The sequence below is a fragment of the Petromyzon marinus genome, unplaced genomic scaffold, assembly GCF_048934315.1.
Source record: "Petromyzon marinus isolate PM22_M1 ecotype Great Lakes invasive population unplaced genomic scaffold, UKy_Petmar_22M1.pri1.0 PM_G_Scaffold_105, whole genome shotgun sequence".
NCBI lineage: Eukaryota > Metazoa > Chordata > Hyperoartia > Petromyzontiformes > Petromyzontidae > Petromyzon > Petromyzon marinus.
Genome location: NW_027422657.1, coordinates 3,010 through 28,293, shown reverse-complemented (window position 1 = coordinate 28,293; position 25,284 = coordinate 3,010). Strand labels below are relative to the sequence as shown.

The 25,284-nt window shown below is 54.0% G+C and overlaps 1 protein-coding gene across 1 annotated transcript in view; it reads left to right on the top strand.

Moving 5' to 3' along the window:
* Nucleotides 1-24,975, top strand: part of LOC142908863 (coxsackievirus and adenovirus receptor homolog) — a 62,987-nt gene extending 38,012 nt beyond the window's left edge. The window contains exons 5-7 of the mRNA XM_076059505.1: nucleotides 18,390-18,503; nucleotides 22,842-22,989; nucleotides 24,159-24,975. Coding sequence (XP_075915620.1) covers nucleotides 18,390-18,503; nucleotides 22,842-22,989; nucleotides 24,159-24,228 — 332 coding nt within the window. The 3' untranslated portion in view covers nucleotides 24,229-24,975. The remainder of the gene's footprint in view (nucleotides 1-18,389; nucleotides 18,504-22,841; nucleotides 22,990-24,158) is intronic.
* The last annotated feature ends 309 nt before the right edge of the window (nucleotides 24,976-25,284 follow it).

The following is a 25,284-nucleotide window of genomic DNA, read 5'->3' as shown; positions in this document are numbered from 1 at the left end:
ACAGAGACTCACAAACTCACCACACACAGAGACCCACAGACTCACCACACAGAGGCCCACAGACTCACCACACAGAGACCCACAGACTCACCACACACAGAGACCCACAGACTCACCACACAGAGACCCACAGACTCACCACACAGAGACCCACAGACTCACCACACAGAGACCCACAGACTCACCACACACAGAGACCCACAGACTCATCACACAGAGACCCACAGACTCACCACACACAGACCCACAGACTCACCACACACAGAGACCCACAGACTCACCACACAGAGACCCACAGACTCACCACACAGAGACCCACAGACTCACCACACAGAGACCCACAGACTCACCACACACAGAGACCCATAGACTCACCACACAGAGACCCACAGACTCACCACACAGAGACCCATAGACTCACCACACACAGAGACCCACAGACTCACCACACAGAGACCCATAGACTCACCACACAGAGACCCACAGACTCACCACACAGAGACCCATAGAATCATCACACAGAGACCCACAGACTCACCACACAGAGACCCACAGACTCACCACACACAGAGACCCATAGACTCACAAAGAGACCCACAGACTCACCACACAGAGACCCACAGACTCACCACACACAGAGACCCACAGACTCACTCCCACAGAGACCCACAGACTCACCACACACAGAGACCCACAGACTCACCACACAGAGACCCATAGACTCACCACACAGAGACCCACAGACTCATCACACACGGAGACCCACAGACTCACCACACAGAGACCCATAGACTCACCACACAGAGACCCATAGACTCATCACACACAGAGACCAACATACTCACCACACACAGAGACCCACAGACTCACCACACAGACACCCACAGACTCACCACACAGAGACTCATAGACTCACCACACAGAGACCCACAGACTCACCACACAGAGACTCACAAACTCACCACACACAGAGACCCACAGACTCACCACACAGAGACCCACAGACTCACCACACAGAGACCCACAGACTCACCACACAGAGACCCACAGACTCACCACACAGAGACCCACAGACTCACCACACAGAGACCCACAGACTCACTACACAGAGACCCACAGACTCACCACACACAGAGACCCACAGACTCATCACACAGAGACCCACAGACTCACCACACAGAGACCCACAGAATCACCACACAGAGACCCACAGACTCACCACACAGAGACCCATAGACTCACCACACACAGCGACCCACAGACTCACCACACACAGACCCACAGACTCACCACACACAGAGACCCACAGACTCACCACCCAGAGACCCACAGACTCACCACACAGAGACCCACAGACTCACCACACAGAGACCCATAGACTCACCACACACAGAGACCCATAGACTCACCACACAGAGACCCACAGACTCACCACAAAGAGACCCACAGACTCACCACACACAGAGACCCATAGTCTCACAAAGAGACCCACAGACTCACCACACAGAGACCCACAGACTCACCACACACAGAGACCCACAGACTCACTCACACAGAGACCCACAGACTCACCACACACAGAGACCCACAGACTCAACACACAGAGACCCATAGACTCACCACACAGAGACCCACAGACTCACCACACACAGAGACCCACAGACTCACCACACAGAGACCCATAGACTCACCACACACAGAGACCCACAGACTCACCACACACAGAGACCCACAGACTCACCACACAGACACCCACAGACTCACCACACAGAGACCCATAGACTCACCACACAGAGACCCACAGACTCACCACACAGAGACTCATAGACTCACCACACAGAGACCCACAGACTCACCACACATAGACTCACAAACTCACCACACACAGAGACCCACAGACTCACCACACAGAGACCCATAGACTCACCACACAGAGACCCATAGACTCATCACACACAGAGACCCACAGACTCACCACACACAGAGACCCACAGACTCACCACACAGACACCCACAGACTCACCACACAGAGACCCATAGACTCACCACACAGAGACCCACAGACTCACCACACAGAGACTCATAGACTCACCACACAGAGACTCACAAACTCACCACACACAGAGACCCACAGACTCACCACACAGAGGCCCACAGACTCACCACACAGAGACCCACAGACTCACCACACACAGAGACCCACAGACTCACCACACAGAGACCCACAGACTCACCACACAGAGACCCACAGACTCACCACACAGAGACCCACAGACTCACCACACACAGAGACCCACAGACTCATCACACAGAGACCCACAGACTCACCACACACAGACCCACAGACTCACCACACACAGAGACCCACAGACTCACCACACAGAGACCCACAGACTCACCACACAGAGACCCACAGACTCACCACACAGAGACCCACAGACTCACCACACACAGAGACCCATAGACTCACCACACAGAGACCCACAGACTCACCACACAGAGACCCATAGACTCACCACACACAGAGACCCACAGACTCACCACACAGAGACCCATAGACTCACCACACAGAGACCCACAGACTCACCACACACAGAGACCCACAGACTCACTCACACAGAGACCCACAGACTCACCACACACAGAGACCCACAGACTCAACACACAGAGACCCATAGACTCACCACACAGAGACCCACAGACTCACCACACACAGAGACCCACAGACTCACCACACAGAGACCCATAGACTCACCACACAGAGACCCATAGACTCATCACACACAGAGACCCACAGACTCACCACACACAGAGACCCACAGACTCACCACACAGACACCCACAGACTCACCACACAGAGACCCATAGACTCACCACACAGAGACCCACAGACTCACCACACAGAGACTCATAGACTCACCACACAGAGACCCACAGACTCACCACACAGAGACTCACAAACTCACCACACACAGAGACCCACAGACTCACCACACAGAGACCCACAGACTCACCACACAGAGACCCACAGACTCACCACACAGAGACCCACAGACTCACCACACAGAGACCCACAGACTCACCACACACAGAGACCCACAGACTCATCACACAGAGACCCACAGACTCACCACACACAGACCCACAGACTCACCACACACAGAGACCCACAGACTCACCACACAGAGACCCACAGACTCACCACACAGAGACCCACAGACTCACCACACAGAGACCCACAGACTCACCACACACAGCGACCCACAGACTCACCACACACAGACCCACAGACTCACCACACACAGAGACCCACAGACTCACCACCCAGAGACCCACAGACTCACCACACAGAGACCCACAGACTCACCACACAGAGACCCATAGACTCACCACACACAGAGACCCATAGACTCACCACACAGAGACCCACAGACTCACCACAAAGAGACCCACAGACTCACCACACACAGAGACCCATAGTCTCACAAAGAGACCCACAGACTCACCACACAGAGACCCACAGACTCACCACACACAGAGACCCACAGACTCACTCACACAGAGACCCACAGACTCACCACACACAGAGACCCACAGACTCAACACACAGAGACCCATAGACTCACCACACAGAGACCCACAGACTCACCACACACAGAGACCCACAGACTCACCACACAGAGACCCATAGACTCACCACACAGAGACCCATAGACTCATCACACACAGAGACCCACAGACTCACCACACAGAGACTCATAGACTCACCACACAGAGACCCACAGACTCACCACACATAGACTCACAAACTCACCACACACAGAGACCCACAGACTCACCACACAGAGACCCATAGACTCACCACACAGAGACCCATAGACTCATCACACACAGAGACCCACAGACTCACCACACACAGAGACCCACAGACTCACCACACAGACACCCACAGACTCACCACACAGAGACCCATAGACTCACCACACAGAGACCCACAGACTCACCACACAGAGACTCATAGACTCACCACACAGAGACTCACAAACTCACCACACACAGAGACCCACAGACTCACCACACAGAGGCCCACAGACTCACCACACAGAGACCCACAGACTCACCACACACAGAGACCCACAGACTCACCACACAGAGACCCACAGACTCACCACACAGAGACCCACAGACTCACCACACAGAGACCCACAGACTCACCACACACAGAGACCCACAGACTCATCACACAGAGACCCACAGACTCACCACACACAGACCCACAGACTCACCACACACAGAGACCCACAGACTCACCACACAGAGACCCACAGACTCACCACACAGAGACCCACAGACTCACCACACAGAGACCCACAGACTCACCACACACAGAGACCCATAGACTCACCACACAGAGACCCACAGACTCACCACACAGAGACCCATAGACTCACCACACACAGAGACCCACAGACTCACCACACAGAGACCCATAGACTCACCACACAGAGACCCACAGACTCACCACACACAGAGACCCACAGACTCACTCACACAGAGACCCACAGACTCACCACACACAGAGACCCACAGACTCAACACACAGAGACCCATAGACTCACCACACAGAGACCCACAGACTCACCACACACAGAGACCCACAGACTCACCACACAGAGACCCATAGACTCACCACACAGAGACCCATAGACTCATCACACACAGAGACCCACAGACTCACCACACACAGAGACCCACAGACTCACCACACAGACACCCACAGACTCACCACACAGAGACCCATAGACTCACCACACAGAGACCCACAGACTCACCACACAGAGACTCATAGACTCACCACACAGAGACCCACAGACTCACCACACAGAGACCCATAGACTCACCACACACAGAGACCCATAGACTCACCACACACAGAGACCCATAGACTCACCACACACAGAGACCCACAGACTCACCACACACAGAGACTCATAGACTCACCACACACAGAGACCCATAGACTCACCACACACAGAGACCCATAGACTCACCACACACAGAGACCCATAGACTCACCACACACAGAGACCCATAGACTCACCACACACAGAGACCCATAGACTCACCACACACAGAGACCCATAGACTCACCACACACAGAGACCCATAGTCTCACCACACACAGAGACCCATAGACTCACCACACACAGAGACCCATAGACTCACCACACACAGAGACCCATAGACTCACCACACACAGAGACCCATAGACTCACCACACACAGAGACCCATAGTCTCACCACACACAGAGACCCATAGACTCACCACACACAGAGACCCATAGACTCACCACACACAGAGACCCATAGACTCACCACACACAGAGACCCATAGACTCACCACACACAGAGACCCATAGACTCACCACACACAGAGACTCATAGACTCACCACACACAGAGACCCATAGACTCACCACACACAGAGACCCATAGACTCACCACACACAGAGACCCATAGACTCACCACACACAGAGACCCATAGTCTCACCACACACAGATACCCATAGACTTACCACACACAGAGACCCATAGACTCACCACACACAGAGACCCATAGACTCACCACACTAGAGACCCACAGACTCACCACACACAGAGACTCATAGACTCACCACACACAGAGACCCATAGACTCACCACACACAGAGACCCATAGACTCACCACACACAGAGACCCATAGACTCACCACACACAGAGACCCATAGACTCACCACACACAGAGACGCATAGACTCACGACACACAGAGACCCATAGACTCACCACACACAGAGACCCATAGTCTCACCACACACAGAGACCCATAGACTTACCACACACAGAGACCCATAGACTCACCACACACAGAGACTCATAGAATCAGCACACAGAGACTCATAGACTCATCACCACACAGAGACTCATAGACTCAGCACACACAAATACTTATAGACTCACCACACAGAGACCCATAGACTCACCACACAGAGACCCATAGACTCACCACACAGAGACCCACAGACTCACCACACAGAGACCCATAGACTCACCACACAGAGACCCACAGACTCACCACACACAGAGACCCACAGACTCACCACACAGAGACCCATAGACTCACCACACAGAGACCCACAGACTCACCACACAGAGACCCATAGACTCACCACACAGAGACCCACAGACTCACCACACACAGAGACCCATAGACTCATCACACAGAGACCCATAGACTCACCACACATAGAGACCCATAGACTCACCATATAGAGACCCACAGACTCACCACACAGAGACCCATAGACTCACCACACAGAGACCCACAGACTCACCACACAGAGACCCATAGACTCACCACACAGAGACCCACAGACTCACCACACACAGAGACCCATAGACTCATCACACAGAGACCCATAGACTCACCACACATAGAGACCCATAGACTCACCATACAGAGACCCACAGACTCACCACACAGAGACCCACAGACTCACCACACAGAGACCCACAGACTCACCACACACAGAGACCCATAGACTCACCACACACAGAGACCCATAAACTCACCACACACAGAGACCCATAGACTCACCACACAGAGACCCATAGACTCACCACACAGAGACCCATAGACTCACCACACAGAGACCCATAGACTCACCACACAGAGACCCACAGACTCACCACACAGAGACCCACAGACTCACCACACACAGAGACCCGTAGACTCACCACACAGAGACCCATAGACTCACCACACAGAGACCCACAGACTCACCACACCGAGACCCATAGAATCATCACACAGAGACCCACAGACTCACCACACAGAGATCCACAGACTCACCACACACAGAGACCCATAGACTCACAAAGAGACCCACAGACTCACCACACAGAGACCCACAGACTCACCACACACAGAGGCCCACAGACTCACTCCCACAGAGACCCACAGACTCACCACACACAGAGACCCACAGACTCACCACACAGAGACCCATAGACTCACCACACAGAGACCCACAGACTCATCACACACAGAGACCCACAGACTCACCACACAGAGACCCATAGACTCACCACACAGAGACCCATAAACTCATCACACACAGAGACCAACATACTCACCACACACAGAGACCCACAGACTCACCACACAGACACCCACAGACTCACCACACAGAGACTCATAGACTCACCACACAGAGACCCACAGACTCACCACACAGAGACCCACAGACTCACCACACAGAGACCCACAGACTCACCACACACAGAGACCCACAGACTCACCACACAGAGACCCACATACTCACCACACAGAGACCCACAGACTCACTACACAGAGACCCACAGACTCACCACACACAGAGACCCACAGACTCATCACACAGAGACCCACAGACTCACCACACAGAGACCCACAGAATCACCACACAGAGACCCACAGACTCACCACACAGAGACCCATAGACTCACCACACACAGCGACCCACAGACTCACCACACACAGACCCACAGACTCACCACACACAGAGACCCATAGACTCACCACACACAGAGACCCATAGACTCACCACACACAGAGACCCATAGACTCACCACACACAGAGACCCATAGTCTCACCACACACAGAGACCCATAGACTCACCACACACAGAGACCCATAGACTCACCACACACAGAGACCCACAGACTCACTCCCACAGAGACCCATAGACTCACCACACACAGAGACCCATAGACTCACCACACACAGAGACCCATAGACTCACCACACACAGAGACCCATAGTCTCACCACACACAGATACCCATAGACTTACCACACACAGAGACCCATAGACTCACCACACACAGAGACCCATAGACTCACCACACTAGAGACCCACAGACTCACCACACACAGAGACTCATAGACTCACCACACACAGAGACCCATAGACTCACCACACACAGAGACCCATAGACTCACCACACACAGAGACCCATAGACTCACCACACACAGAGACCCATAGACTCACCACACACAGAGACGCATAGACTCACGACACACAGAGACCCATAGACTCACCACACACAGAGACCCATAGTCTCACCACACACAGAGACCCATAGACTTACCACACACAGAGACCCATAGACTCACCACACACAGAGACTCATAGAATCAGCACACAGAGACTCATAGACTCATCACCACACAGAGACTCATAGACTCAGCACACACAAATACTTATAGACTCACCACACAGAGACCCATAGACTCACCACACAGAGACCCATAGACTCACCACACAGAGACCCACAGACTCACCACACAGAGACCCATAGACTCACCACACAGAGACCCACAGACTCACCACACACAGAGACCCACAGACTCACCACACAGAGACCCATAGACTCACCACACAGAGACCCACAGACTCACCACACAGAGACCCATAGACTCACCACACAGAGACCCACAGACTCACCACACACAGAGACCCATAGACTCATCACACAGAGACCCATAGACTCACCACACATAGAGACCCATAGACTCACCATATAGAGACCCACAGACTCACCACACAGAGACCCATAGACTCACCACACAGAGACCCACAGACTCACCACACAGAGACCCATAGACTCACCACACAGAGACCCACAGACTCACCACACACAGAGACCCATAGACTCATCACACAGAGACCCATAGACTCACCACACATAGAGACCCATAGACTCACCATACAGAGACCCACAGACTCACCACACAGAGACCCACAGACTCACCACACAGAGACCCACAGACTCACCACACACAGAGACCCATAGACTCACCACACACAGAGACCCATAAACTCACCACACACAGAGACCCATAGACTCACCACACAGAGACCCATAGACTCACCACACAGAGACCCATAGACTCACCACACAGAGACCCATAGACTCACCACACAGAGACCCACAGACTCACCACACAGAGACCCACAGACTCACCACACACAGAGACCCGTAGACTCACCACACAGAGACCCATAGACTCACCACACAGAGACCCACAGACTCACCACACCGAGACCCATAGAATCATCACACAGAGACCCACAGACTCACCACACAGAGATCCACAGACTCACCACACACAGAGACCCATAGACTCACAAAGAGACCCACAGACTCACCACACAGAGACCCACAGACTCACCACACACAGAGGCCCACAGACTCACTCCCACAGAGACCCACAGACTCACCACACACAGAGACCCACAGACTCACCACACAGAGACCCATAGACTCACCACACAGAGACCCACAGACTCATCACACACAGAGACCCACAGACTCACCACACAGAGACCCATAGACTCACCACACAGAGACCCATAAACTCATCACACACAGAGACCAACATACTCACCACACACAGAGACCCACAGACTCACCACACAGACACCCACAGACTCACCACACAGAGACTCATAGACTCACCACACAGAGACCCACAGACTCACCACACAGAGACCCACAGACTCACCACACAGAGACCCACAGACTCACCACACACAGAGACCCACAGACTCACCACACAGAGACCCACATACTCACCACACAGAGACCCACAGACTCACTACACAGAGACCCACAGACTCACCACACACAGAGACCCACAGACTCATCACACAGAGACCCACAGACTCACCACACAGAGACCCACAGAATCACCACACAGAGACCCACAGACTCACCACACAGAGACCCATAGACTCACCACACACAGCGACCCACAGACTCACCACACACAGACCCACAGACTCACCACACACAGAGACCCATAGACTCACCACACACAGAGACCCATAGACTCACCACACACAGAGACCCATAGACTCACCACACACAGAGACCCATAGTCTCACCACACACAGAGACCCATAGACTCACCACACACAGAGACCCATAGACTCACCACACACAGAGACCCATAGACTCACCACACACAGAGACCCATAGACTCACCACACACAGAGACCCATAGACTCACCACACACAGAGACTCATAGACTCACCACACACAGAGACCCATAGACTCACCACACACAGAGACCCATAGACTCACCACACACAGAGACCCATAGACTCACCACACACAGAGACCCATAGTCTCACCACACACAGATACCCATAGACTTACCACACACAGAGACCCATAGACTCACCACACACAGAGACCCATAGACTCACCACACACAGAGACCCATAGACTCACCACACACAGAGACCCACAGACTCACCACACACAGAGACTCATAGACTCACCACACACAGAGACCCATAGACTCACCACACACAGAGACCCATAGACTCACCACACACAGAGACCCATAGACTCACCACACACAGAGACCCATAGACTCACCACACACAGAGACGCATAGACTCACGACACACAGAGACCCATAGACTCACCACACACAGAGACCCATAGTCTCACCACACACAGAGACCCATAGACTTACCACACACAGAGACCCATAGACTCACCACACACAGAGACTCATAGAATCAGCACACAGAGACTCATAGACTCATCACCACACAGAGACTCATAGACTCAGCACACACAGATACTTATAGACTCACCACACAGAGACCCATAGACTCACCACACAGAGACCCATAGACTCACCACACAGAGACCCATAGACTCACCACACAGAGACCCACAGACTCACCACACACAGAGACCCACAGACTCACCACACAGAGACCCATAGACTCACCACACAGAGACCCATAGACTCACCACACAGAGACCCACAGACTCACCACACAGAGACCCACAGACTCACCACACACAGAGACCCATAGACTCACCACACACAGAGACCCATAAACTCACCACACACAGAGACCCATAGACTCACCACACAGAGACCCATAGACTCACCACACAGAGACCCATAGACTCACCACACAGAGACCCATAGACTCACCACACAGAGACCCACAGACTCACCACACAGAGACCCACAGACTCATCACACACAGAGACCCGTAGACTCACCACACAGAGACCCATAGACTCACCACACAGAGACCCACAGACTCACCACACAGAGACCCATAGAATCATCACACAGAGACCCACAGACTCACCACACAGAGACCCACAGACTCACCACACACAGAGACCCATAGACTCACAAAGAGACCCACAGACTCACCACACAGAGACCCACAGACTCACCACACACAGAGACCCACAGACTCACTCCCACAGAGACCCACAGACTCACCACACACAGAGACCCACAGACTCACCACACAGAGACCCATAGACTCACCACACAGAGACCCACAGACTCATCACACACAGAGACCCACAGACTCACCACACAGAGACCCATAGACTCACCACACAGAGACCCATAGACTCATCACACACAGAGACCAACATACTCACCACACACAGAGACCCACAGACTCACCACACAGACACCCACAGACTCACCACACAGAGACTCATAGACTCACCACACAGAGACCCACAGACTCACCACACAGAGACTCACAAACTCACCACACACAGAGACCCACAGACTCACCACACAGAGACCCACAGACTCACCACACAGAGACCCACAGACTCACCACACAGAGACCCACAGACTCACCACACAGAGACCCACAGACTCACCACACAGAGACCCACAGACTCACCACACAGAGACCCACAGACTCACTACACAGAGACCCACAGACTCACCACACACAGAGACCCACAGACTCATCACACAGAGACCCACAGACTCACCACACAGAGACCCACAGAATCACCACACAGAGACCCACAGACTCACCACACAGAGACCCATAGACTCACCACACACAGCGACCCACAGACTCACCACACACAGACCCACAGACTCACCACACACAGAGACCCACAGACTCACCACCCAGAGACCCACAGACTCACCACACAGAGACCCACAGACTCACCACACAGAGACCCATAGACTCACCACACACAGAGACCCATAGACTCACCACACAGAGACCCACAGACTCACCACACAGAGACCCACAGACTCACCACACACAGAGACCCATAGACTCACAAAGAGACCCACAGACTCACTACACAGAGACCTACAGACTCACCACACACAGAGACCCACAGACTCACTCACACAGAGACCCACAGACTCACCACACACAGAGACCCACAGACTCAACACACAGAGACCCATAGACTCACCACACAGAGACCCACAGACTCACCACACACAGAGACCCACAGACTCACCACACAGAGACCCATAGACTCACCACACAGAGACCCATAGACTCATCACACACAGAGACCCACAGACTCACCACACACAGAGACCCACAGACTCACCACACAGACACCCACAGACTCACCACACAGAGACCCATAGACTCACCACACAGAGACCCACAGACTCACCACACAGAGACTCATAGACTCACCACACAGAGACCCACAGACTCACCACACATAGACTCACAAACTCACCACACACAGAGACCCACAGACTCACCACACAGAGACCCATAGACTCACCACACAGAGACCCATAGACTCATCACACACAGAGACCCACAGACTCACCACACACAGAGACCCACAGACTCACCACACAGACACCCACAGACTCACCACACAGAGACCCATAGACTCACCACACAGAGACCCACAGACTCACCACACAGAGACCCACAGACTCACCACACAGAGACCCACAGACTCACCACACACAGAGACCCATAGACTCACCACACACAGAGACCCATAAACTCACCACACACAGAGACCCATAGACTCACCACACAGAGACCCATAGACTCACCACACAGAGACCCATAGACTCACCACACAGAGACCCATAGACTCACCACACAGAGACCCACAGACTCACCACACAGAGACCCACAGACTCATCACACACAGAGACCCGTAGACTCACCACACAGAGACCCATAGACTCACCACACAGAGACCCACAGACTCACCACACAGAGACCCATAGAATCATCACACAGAGACCCACAGACTCACCACACAGAGACCCACAGACTCACCACACACAGAGACCCATAGACTCACAAAGAGACCCACAGACTCACCACACAGAGACCCACAGACTCACCACACACAGAGACCCACAGACTCACTCCCACAGAGACCCACAGACTCACCACACACAGAGACCCACAGACTCACCACACAGAGACCCATAGACTCACCACACAGAGACCCACAGACTCATCACACACAGAGACCCACAGACTCACCACACAGAGACCCATAGACTCACCACACAGAGACCCATAGACTCATCACACACAGAGACCAACATACTCACCACACACAGAGACCCACAGACTCACCACACAGAGACCCATAGACTCACCACACACAGAGACCCATAGACTCACCACACAGAGACCCACAGACTCACCACACAGAGACCCACAGACTCACCACACAGAGACCCACAGACTCACCACACAGAGACCCATAGACTCACCACACACAGAGACCCACAGACTCACCACACAGAGACCCACAGACTCACCACACAGAGACCCACAGACTCACCACACAGAGACCCACAGACTCACTACACAGAGACCCACAGACTCACCACACACAGAGACCCACAGAATCACCACACAGAGACCCACAGACTCACCACACAGAGACCCATAGACTCACCACACACAGCGACCCACAGACTCACCACACACAGACCCACAGACTCACCACACACAGAGACCCACAGACTCACCACCCAGAGACCCACAGACTCACCACACAGAGACCCACAGACTCACCACACAGAGACCCATAGACTCACCACACACAGAGACCCATAGACTCACCACACAGAGACCCACAGACTCACCACAAAGAGACCCACAGACTCACCACACACAGAGACCCATAGTCTCACAAAGAGACCCACAGACTCACCACACAGAGACCCACAGACTCACCACACACAGAGACCCACAGACTCACTCACACAGAGACCCACAGACTCACCACACACAGAGACCCACAGACTCAACACACAGAGACCCATAGACTCACCACACAGAGACCCACAGACTCACCACACACAGAGACCCACAGACTCACCACACAGAGACCCATAGACTCACCACACAGAGACCCATAGACTCATCACACACAGAGACCCACAGACTCACCACACACAGAGACCCACAGACTCACCACACAGACACCCACAGACTCACCACACAGAGACCCATAGACTCACCACACAGAGACCCACAGACTCACCACACAGAGACTCATAGACTCACCACACAGAGACCCACAGACTCACCACACATAGACTCACAAACTCACCACACACAGAGACCCACAGACTCACCACACAGAGACCCATAGACTCACCACACAGAGACCCATAGACTCATCACACACAGAGACCCACAGACTCACCACACACAGAGACCCACAGACTCACCACACAGACACCCACAGACTCACCACACAGAGACCCATAGACTCACCACACAGAGACCCACAGACTCACCACACAGAGACTCATAGACTCACCACACAGAGACTCACAAACTCACCACACACAGAGACCCACAGACTCACCACACAGAGGCCCACAGACTCACCACACAGAGACCCACAGACTCACCACACACAGAGACCCACAGACTCACCACACAGAGACCCACAGACTCACCACACAGAGACCCACAGACTCACCACACAGAGACCCACAGACTCACCACACACAGAGACCCACAGACTCACCACACAGAGACCCACAGACTCACCACACAGAGACCCATAGAATCATCACACAGAGACCCACAGACTCACCACACAGAGACCCACAGACTCACCACACACAGAGACCCATAGACTCACAAAGAGACCCACAGACTCACCACACAGAGACCCACAGACTCACCACACACAGAGACCCACAGACTCACTCCCACAGAGACCCACAGACTCACCACACACAGAGACCCACAGACTCACCACACAGAGACCCATAGACTCACCACACAGAGACCCACAGACTCATCACACACAGAGACCCACAGACTCACCACACAGAGACCCATAGACTCACCACACAGAGACCCATAGACTCATCACACACAGAGACCAACATACTCACCACACACAGAGACCCACAGACTCACCACACAGACACCCACAGACTCACCACACAGAGACTCATAGACTCACCACACAGAGACCCACAGACTCACCACACAGAGACTCACAAACTCACCACACACAGAGACCCACAGACTCACCACACAGAGACCCACAGACTCACCACACAGAGACCCACAGACTCACCACACAGAGACCCACAGACTCACCACACAGAGACCCACAGACTCACCACACAGAGACCCACAGACTCACTACACAGAGACCCACAGACTCACCACACACAGAGACCCACAGAATCACCACACAGAGACCCACAGACTCACCACACAGAGACCCATAGACTCACCACACACAGCGACCCACAGACTCACCACACACAGACCCACAGACTCACCACACACAGAGACCCACAGACTCACCACCCAGAGACCCACAGACTCACCACACAGAGACCCACAGACTCACCACACAGAGACCCATAGACTCACCACACACAGAGACCCATAGACTCACCACACAGAGACCCACAGACTCACCACAAAGAGACCCACAGACTCACCACACACAGAGACCCATAGTCTCACAAAGAGACCCACAGACTCACCACACAGAGACCCACAGACTCACCACACACAGAGACCCACAGACTCACTCACACAGAGACCCACAGACTCACCACACACAGAGACCCACAGACTCAACACACAGAGACCCATAGACTCACCACACAGAGACCCACAGACTCACCACACACAGAGACCCACAGACTCACCACACAGAGACCCATAGACTCACCACACAGAGACCCATAGACTCATCACACACAGAGACCCACAGACTCACCACACACAGAGACCCACAGACTCACCACACAGACACCCACAGACTCACCACACAGAGACCCATAGACTCACCACACAGAGACCCACAGACTCACCACACAGAGACTCATAGACTCACCACACAGAGACCCACAGACTCACCACACATAGACTCACAAACTCACCACACACAGAGACCCACAGACTCACCACACAGAGACCCATAGACTCACCACACAGAGACCCATAGACTCATCACACACAGAGACCCACAGACTCACCACACACAGAGACCCACAGACTCACCACACAGACACCCACAGACTCACCACACAGAGACCCATAGACTCACCACACAGAGACCCACAGACTCACCACACAGAGACTCATAGACTCACCACACAGAGACTCACAAACTCACCACACACAGAGACCCACAGACTCACCACACAGAGGCCCACAGACTCACCACACAGAGACCCACAGACTCACCACACACAGAGACCCACAGACTCACCACACAGAGACCCACAGACTCACCACACAGAGACCCACAGACTCACCACACAGAGACCCACAGACTCACCACACACAGAGACCCACAGACTCATCACACAGAGACCCACAGACTCACCACACACAGACCCACAGACTCACCACACACAGAGACCCACAGACTCACCACACAGAGACCCACAGACTCACCACACAGAGACCCACAGACTCACCACACAGAGACCCACAGACTCACCACACACAGAGACCCATAGACTCACCACACAGAGACCCACAGACTCACCACACAGAGACCCATAGACTCACCACACACAGAGACCCACAGACTCACCACACAGAGACCCATAGACTCACCACACAGAGACCCACAGACTCACCACACACAGAGACCCACAGACTCACTCACACAGAGACCCACAGACTCACCACACACAGAGACCCACAGACTCAACACACAGAGACCCATAGACTCACCACACAGAGACCCACAGACTCACCACACACAGAGACCCACAGACTCACCACACAGAGACCCATAGACTCACCACACAGAGACCCATAGACTCATCACACACAGAGACCCACAGACTCACCACACACAGAGACCCACAGACTCACCACACAGACACCCACAGACTCACCACACAGAGACCCATAGACTCACCACACAGAGACCCACAGACTCACCACACAGAGACTCATAGACTCACCACACAGAGACCCACAGACTCACCACACATAGACTCACAAACTCACCACACACAGAGACCCACAGACTCACCACACAGAGACCCATAGACTCACCACACAGAGACCCATAGACTCATCACACACAGAGACCCACAGACTCACCACACACAGAGACCCACAGACTCACCACACAGACACCCACAGACTCACCACACAGAGACCCATAGACTCACCACACAGAGACCCACAGACTCACCACACAGAGACTCATAGACTCACCACACAGAGACTCACAAACTCACCACACACAGAGACCCACAGACTCACCACACAGAGGCCCACAGACTCACCACACAGAGACCCACAGACTCACCACACACAGAGACCCACAGACTCACCACACAGAGACCCACAGACTCACCACACAGAGACCCACAGACTCACCACACAGAGACCCACAGACTCACCACACACAGAGACCCACAGACTCATCACACAGAGACCCACAGACTCACCACACACAGACCCACAGACTCACCACACACAGAGACCCACAGACTCACCACACAGAGACCCACAGACTCACCACACAGAGACCCACAGACTCACCACACAGAGACCCATAGACTCACCACACACAGAGACCCATAGACTCACCACACAGAGACCCACAGACTCACCACACAGAGACCCACAGACTCACCACACAGAGACCCACAGACTCACCACACAGAGACCCATAGACTCACCACACACAGAGACCCACAGACTCACCACACAGAGACCCATAGACTCACCACACAGAGGCCCACAGACTCACCACACAGAGACCCACAGACTCACCACACAGAGACCCATAGACTTACCACACAGAGACCCATAGACTCACCACACACAGAGACCCATAGACTCACCACACAGAGACCCACAGACTCACCACACAGAGACCCACAGACTCACCACACAGAGACCCACAGACTCACCACACAGAGACCCACAGACTCACCACACACAGACCCACAGACTCACCACACACAGACCCACAGGAGTGAGCTCTCCGCTTGTTGATTCTCCCCGCTTGGTGCGGCACGCAGGAGGAACGCTGCGCATCAGCAACGCGAGCGAGAGCCACGCGGGGACCTATCGGTGCAACGCCAGCAACCGCGTGGGCTGGCGGTCGTGCGTCGTGACCCTCTCGCTCGTGAGCCGTGAGTCTGCCTCTCGCTACGCACGCGGGCGCCACGCGTGTGTGTGCGTGTGTGTGTGTGTGTGCGTGTGTGTGTACGTGGTCCGGCAAAACAACCCCCTACTTCCTCGCGGTGCCGGACGGGCAACTCTGTCGTGGACAGTGCTGTGGGGGGAGATCCAATTTTGATTGGCTCCTCCCCTCATGGCATATGTGTCCACCACAGGGGCTAAACAGGGGCTCTGGACAGGTGCGAGGGGCTGGTAACCCCTCCACCTTCAATTAATTACCACGAAACCACGAATTAAACTGAAATATGTAACTAATAAGCTTGTGCCGGAGGCCCCGGGGGGCCAGGCGTCTATGACGTCTCCTGGCCAAACCCCAATTGGCGGAGCCAGGAGATTGAATACGTACCCTCGGGGCTACTCCAGAAACAACGAAAAGCCACTACGGGTGGCCACGTGGAATGTTCGAACGCTCACTGCAGAGGAGAGGCTGCCACTCCTCTGTCGGGAGCTGGACCGGTACCGCCTGGATCTATGCGGCATTCAGGAGGTCCGGTGGACCGGCTCTGGCTCCTGCCACCATGAGGGGTGGACAGTCCTCTACTCGGGGCAGCAGACTGCCAAACAACAGGATGTGGGTCTTCTTTTGAATAAAAGAATGAAGGGGGCGTGGGAGCGTGGCGGTGAGGTGTGGGAAGCTGTAAGCCCCAGGCTACTTTGGGCTCGCCTTCCCATCAACCGGAGGCGAGGAATGGTGGTCGTGGTTACTTATGCCCCCACCGAAGATGAACATCCGTGGAGGGATGCAGGCAAAGCCGATGAGTCAGATGCCTCTATGACCTCCTGTCACAGGTGCTGGCTAAAGTGGCCCCTCGGGATAGTCATCATGTTGGGTAACTTCAATGCCCGAGTTGGTCATGATACTGGCACCTGGTCTGGAGTGATTGGAGGGCATGGGCCAGATCAGCTCAATAACAATGGTAGGAGGCTGCTAGATTTTTGTGCAGCCCATGGGCTTGTAATTACCAACACGCTGTTCCGGCATCGGCGCATCCACACAACATCATGGATGCATGCCGGGTCCAAGCAAGAACATCTGCTGGACTACATAGTGACGGACCAGCGAATGCAAGCCCATGTCCTTGACACCAGGACCTACTGTGGAGCTGAACTGCCCTCTGACCATCGACTAGTCATCTGTAAGATGCGCCTGCCATTCTTCCACTCCGGTGGTGGGTGTACACCCAGGACCCCATTCCAACATAAAGTGGCCTGGTCTCAGTTATCTGATGAAAGTTGCAAGCGAGAATTTCATCATCGCTTGCGGCTGGGATTAGCATCGTCCCCGACTCCTCCTGATGTCGAGGGTAAATGGGCGAGGTTTAGGACTGTGACTCATGCAGCTGCAATGGCTGCTTTGGGTACGCGGTCCAGACCTCCCCAGAGACCCTGCCTAACAGAGGAGGTGTTCAGGATGGTTGAGAAAAAGCGACAGGCCCACTGTCATCGGTTACAGAATCCCACGTCAGAGAATGAGGAGGCTTACCGCAGCCTTCGCTCGGAGGTTCGGAGAGCCGTGAGGCGCTGCAAGGATGGGTGGTGGTCGCGGGTTGCTGAGGAGATGGAGTCTGCCTCAGTGGCCCGTGATCACAAATCTCTATTTAACTCCATCAAAAAAGTAACCTGCAGCGCCACACCTATTACCATCATTAGGGGAAAAAACGGTGATCCAATCTCCGACCCCCAGGAACAGGTTCGCAGATTTGCTGAGCATTTCTGTGAGGTCCTGGGGGAGGGAAAATCCCTCAGCCAGGAAAACATCGTGGCACAAAGTGAGGATGACCCTGCTGAGGCTACGGTGCCTCAAATATTGGAAGAAGTCACCCCCTGTGAGTGGCTGGCTGAGGTGCCATCTGCTGAGGAAGTATTGAAGGCGATCCGGAGTCTGAGACCAGGAAAGGCAGCGGGCAGAGATGATCTCCCAAGCGAAATGCTGAGGGAGGGTGACGTTTGTGCACAGACTGCCCTATATGACATCATAACAACAGTCTGGACCACTGGACGGGTTCCGCAGGATTGGAAGGATGCCCTGGTGGTCCCCCTTTTTAAGAAGGGGGACCGCACAGACTGTAACAACTACAGGGGCATCTCACTCCTCAGTGTGCCGGGAAAGGTCCTGGCAAGGATTATTCAGCATCGCCTTGCCAGGCACGCTGAGGAGAGGCTTGCGGAGCCCCAATGCGGTTTCAGGAAAGGGCGGTCCTGCACAGATGCCATATTTTCTGTCCGTCTGCTACAGCAGAGGTGTAGGGAATTCTAACAAGACCTACATCTCTGCTTTATTGACCTGGTCAAGGCCTATGATACCATCAGTAGGCCTGGGCTCTGGGTCATTCTTCGTGCTTTTGGAGTACCTGACCCTCTGCTCACGATCATTAAGGACCTTCATGATGGTGAGCGGGCCCGGGTAAAACTATGTGGCCGGGAGTCAGAGCCATTCCCTGTACACCTTGGGGTGCGACAGGGATGTCCTCTGGCTCCCACATTATTTAACATCTATTTTGACCACGTAGTTCGTGAAGCCTTCAATAGCTGTACCGGGGGAATCTCCATATGGTACAGATATAATGGGAGGCTAATCGATGCCCGGGTGCGGTCAAGGGATGGCTCCCTATTGCTCAACCACGTTATGTATGCTGATGATTTGGTAATAGCTGCTCAGTCAGAGGAAGAGTTGAATATGCTGCTGCTGAGACTGGAGCTAAGAGGTGGGGCCTTACCATCAGCCCCACCAAAACTAAGCACCTGCCTGGGTATTTTGTACCATCGGACACTCCACCCCCACAACTCCCAATCGGTGATGGGGCAGTTGTGTAGAGAGTGGAGAGTTTCCCATACCTGGGCAGTGTGCTTATGACTGGCTCCAGTTTAACAGCAGAGGTCTCACTCCGAATCAGTCGAGCGGCAATATCTTTTCATCGGTTGCGTAACGTTGTGTGGAAGCTACCTGGTCTGTCGCTCCGCACTAAGCTTCAGGTCTTCTCGGCCACGGTCATTCCCTCCCTTCTCTACGCTTGCGAAACGTGGACCCCCCTAATGGAACATCTTCGCCGGTTAGAAACATTTAGGCTGGCCTGCCTACGATCCATCCTGGGTTTAACCAGACTGGATTGTGTGAGGAGCTCACAAATCCTTCGAAGATCTGGGCAGGGTCCCATCGGTGAGCTCCTCCGGCAGGCAAGGCTGCGATGGCTGGGTCATGTAGCCCGCATGCCCAGCCACCGCATGCCGAAACAGCTTTTGTTTGGCCGGATTGAGGGGGCTCAGCGGGCGCGGCACGGGCTAGAGAAGAGATGGAGTGATGTGGTACAGGAGGACGTGGAGCTGAGTGGACTTGCCGATGACTGGTACCAGCGGTGTCAAGATCGGCCTCTGTGGAGGAGGCTCGTGAAGGATGCTACTGGGCAGTTGGAGGCAGTCGCCCTCCAACAACAACGGAGGGCGGAGGAGCGACGCTCAGAACAACGAGCGGAGCGCCGGGTGGCTAAAGCACAGCAGGTTGGCACAGTAGGGGCACAGGTGGTGCATCAGGCAGTCATCTCAGTCAGTCGACCCGTGGCACCTGGGTCTGCCCCGTGACCTGCCAGCGGGCGTTCGACACTTCACGTGGCCTCAGGGTACACATAGCCTGGCACAAGCGTCGTGGTGACGTCACCGCCACTTAGTGGCGAATGGCGGTTGTTGTGTGTACGTGTGTGTGTGCGTGTGGCTGTGCTACGAACCCGGCGACCCGGGGTTCGATTCCCGCTCACGGCCAACACCGCCGGTGACCATTATCTGAACCGGTCCCTGGGCCTCCGCTCGGTCGACACGGCCTCAAATGAGTACCTGGTGCGGTGTGTAAACATCGCCACTGGGGAGACAAAGGCGGCCGGGCGTGGTGCTGGCCACCCACCCCCTCGTGTACCGTTCCGGCTTTCATAGCTGCTGCTGCTCGCTAACAGCACTTGCCCCTACAGTCTGTTACAGACAGCACTTTCCCCTACAGTCTGTTACAGACAGCACTCGCCCTGACAGTTTGTTACAGACAGCACTTTCCCCTACAGTCTGTTACAGACAGCACTTGCCCCTACAGTCTGTTACAGCCAGCACTTTCCCCTACAGTCTGTTACAGACAGCACTTGCCCCTACAGTCTGTTACAGGCAGCACTCGCCCCTACAATCTGTTACAGACAGCACTTGCCCCTACAGTCTGTTAGAGACAGCACTTGCCCCTACAGTCTGTTACAGACAGCACTTTCCCCTACAGTCTGTGAAGGTTACGCGTGTGTGGGTGATCGTGTCGTGTGCAGCGAGCGCTAACGCCGGCGTCGTGACGGGCGCCGTGATGGGCGTGCTCCTCCTCCTCGTCGTCGTCGCCGCCATCGGCTTCCTCGTCCTGTACCCGCTGCTCAAGCGCAAGGCGGCGTGGGACCGAGACTACCGCCACAACGACATCCGGTGAGGGCCCACCCGCTCGCTCGCTCGGCCACTGACCCACTCGCCCACTGACTCACTCACCCACTGACTCACTCGCCCACTGACCCACTCGCCCACTGACCCACTGACTCACTCGCCCACTGACCCACTCGCCCACTCGCCTACTCGCCCACTGAATCACTCGCCCACTCGCCCACTTGCCCACTGACTCAGTCGCCCACTGACACACTCGCCCACTCGCCCACTGACCCACTCGCCCACTCGCCCACTGACCCACTCGCCCACTGACTCACTCGCCCACTGACCCACTCGCCCACTGACCCACTCGCCCACTGACCCACTCGCCCACTGACCCACTCACCCACTCGCCCACTGACCCATTCGCCAACTCGGCCTCTGACCCACTCACCCACTGACCCACTCGCCCACTGACCCACTCGCCCACTGACCCACTCACCCACTCGCCCACTGACCCATTCGCCCACTCGGCCTCTGACCCACTCGCCCACTGACCCACTCGCCCACTGACCCACTCGCCCACTCGCCCACTGACCCACTAGCCCACTGACTCACTCGCCCACTGACTCACTCGCCCACTCGCCCACTGACCCACTCGCCCACTGACCCACTCACCCACTCGCCCACTGACCCACTCGCCCACTGACCCACTGACCCACTCGCCCACTGACCCACTCGCCCACTCGCCCACTGACCCACTCACCCACTCGCCCACTGACCCACTCGCCCACTGACCCACTGACTCACTCACCCACTGACCCACTCGCCCACTGACTCACTCGCCCACTGACCACACTCGCCCACTGACTCACTCGCCCACTGACTCACTCGCCCACTCGCACAGCTGCAGCAGCAGCGTTGGTCCGAATCTGCCTGAGATTCTCGGACGGTGACAGTCGGAGGACAAACTCCAGCAAGTGGAAGCGTCCGTGTGTGTGTGAGCATCAACTCGCTGACCCCCTGCCCTCACTGCACCTCGGTGAAAGAGAGCTTCAGAGCTCATCGGATTCCTTTCCTCCTACAGCCTGAATACACATTCTTGATTCTGAGATTCTGAGCAGTCGTGACTTTAACAGATGGACGTTTGTCTGATCCCCTCCCTCACCTCCCTCCCTCTCTCCCTCACCTCCCTCACCTCCCTCACCTCCCTCCCTCTAAATTTCGATTTAAAGCTTTCGTAACTGCAATGATTCATCTTCTTTGGTTCTTTCGGTAAAGTCACGTAGAATGAGAATAAAATAATAAATTGATCAAATGATATAACGCAATAATATTCTCACGACGTTTCGGCCACAACACAAGCGGCCTTCATCAGGTGAAGGGACGAGACTGTCTGGTAGGACAGCGCTGGAGTGAAAAAGCCACGTTCAGATCACGACCTTTAAGCTGTGTGAGAGGAAACAAAGCGCCTTGACAAAAGAATTAGCATATAATTTAGCATTGAAATGGCTGAGTGATTAGCTTGTGACTGGTCACAGAAATGGCTATGTTAAAAGTTAAAGCATACACATCCGCAGAGGCACCCCTTGACAAAGGAATTAGCATAGAATTTAGCATTGAAATAGCTGAGTGATTAGCTTGTAACTGGTCACAGAAATAGCTATGTTAAAGTCAGAGCATACACATTCACCGAGGCACTTAGTACAAATCAAACAGGAGAATTTAGCATTGAAATAACTAGGCGAATTTAGCATTGAAATAACTGAGTGATTAGCTAGTGACTGGTCACAGAAATGGCTATGTTGAAGTCAAGGCCTACACATCTGAGCTATTCACAGTACTATATAGTGAACCAATAAAAAACTAAAATATAAATTACCTTAATGTTATCAATAAACTCTATATTCTCCAATCAGCTAAGCTACCAACAATAAGTCGTTATATATCACAATGCTATATGGCGAAAAAATGGGTGGATTCTTACCCTCAACTTTAGCAACACGGATAGCTACGGGTCCCGTTCAGACGGACGAGTTCATCCATGGTCGGAACAGAGGAGGGGGAGAGAGACAGCTGCGAGGCGCTATTATACTCCATGTTGTAAACCATACCATTAACCGTGGTGTGAGAGGTATTAAGAGTCAAGGCTGACGAAAGAGCTGCGGTCTGAAGGTCATCGTAAAATACAATTAATTAAGAACAGAAATGGTTTTAAACATCTTTCCAATGGTTACTAAGCCAGAATCCATCTTCTCGGTTTAAATTGTCTCTGTGCTTGTATATGTGAATGGCCTCATGAACGAATCTCTCATGGTAGCCGGTTGGTTTGCAAAGAACCTCCGTCTTGGAGAAGTCAAT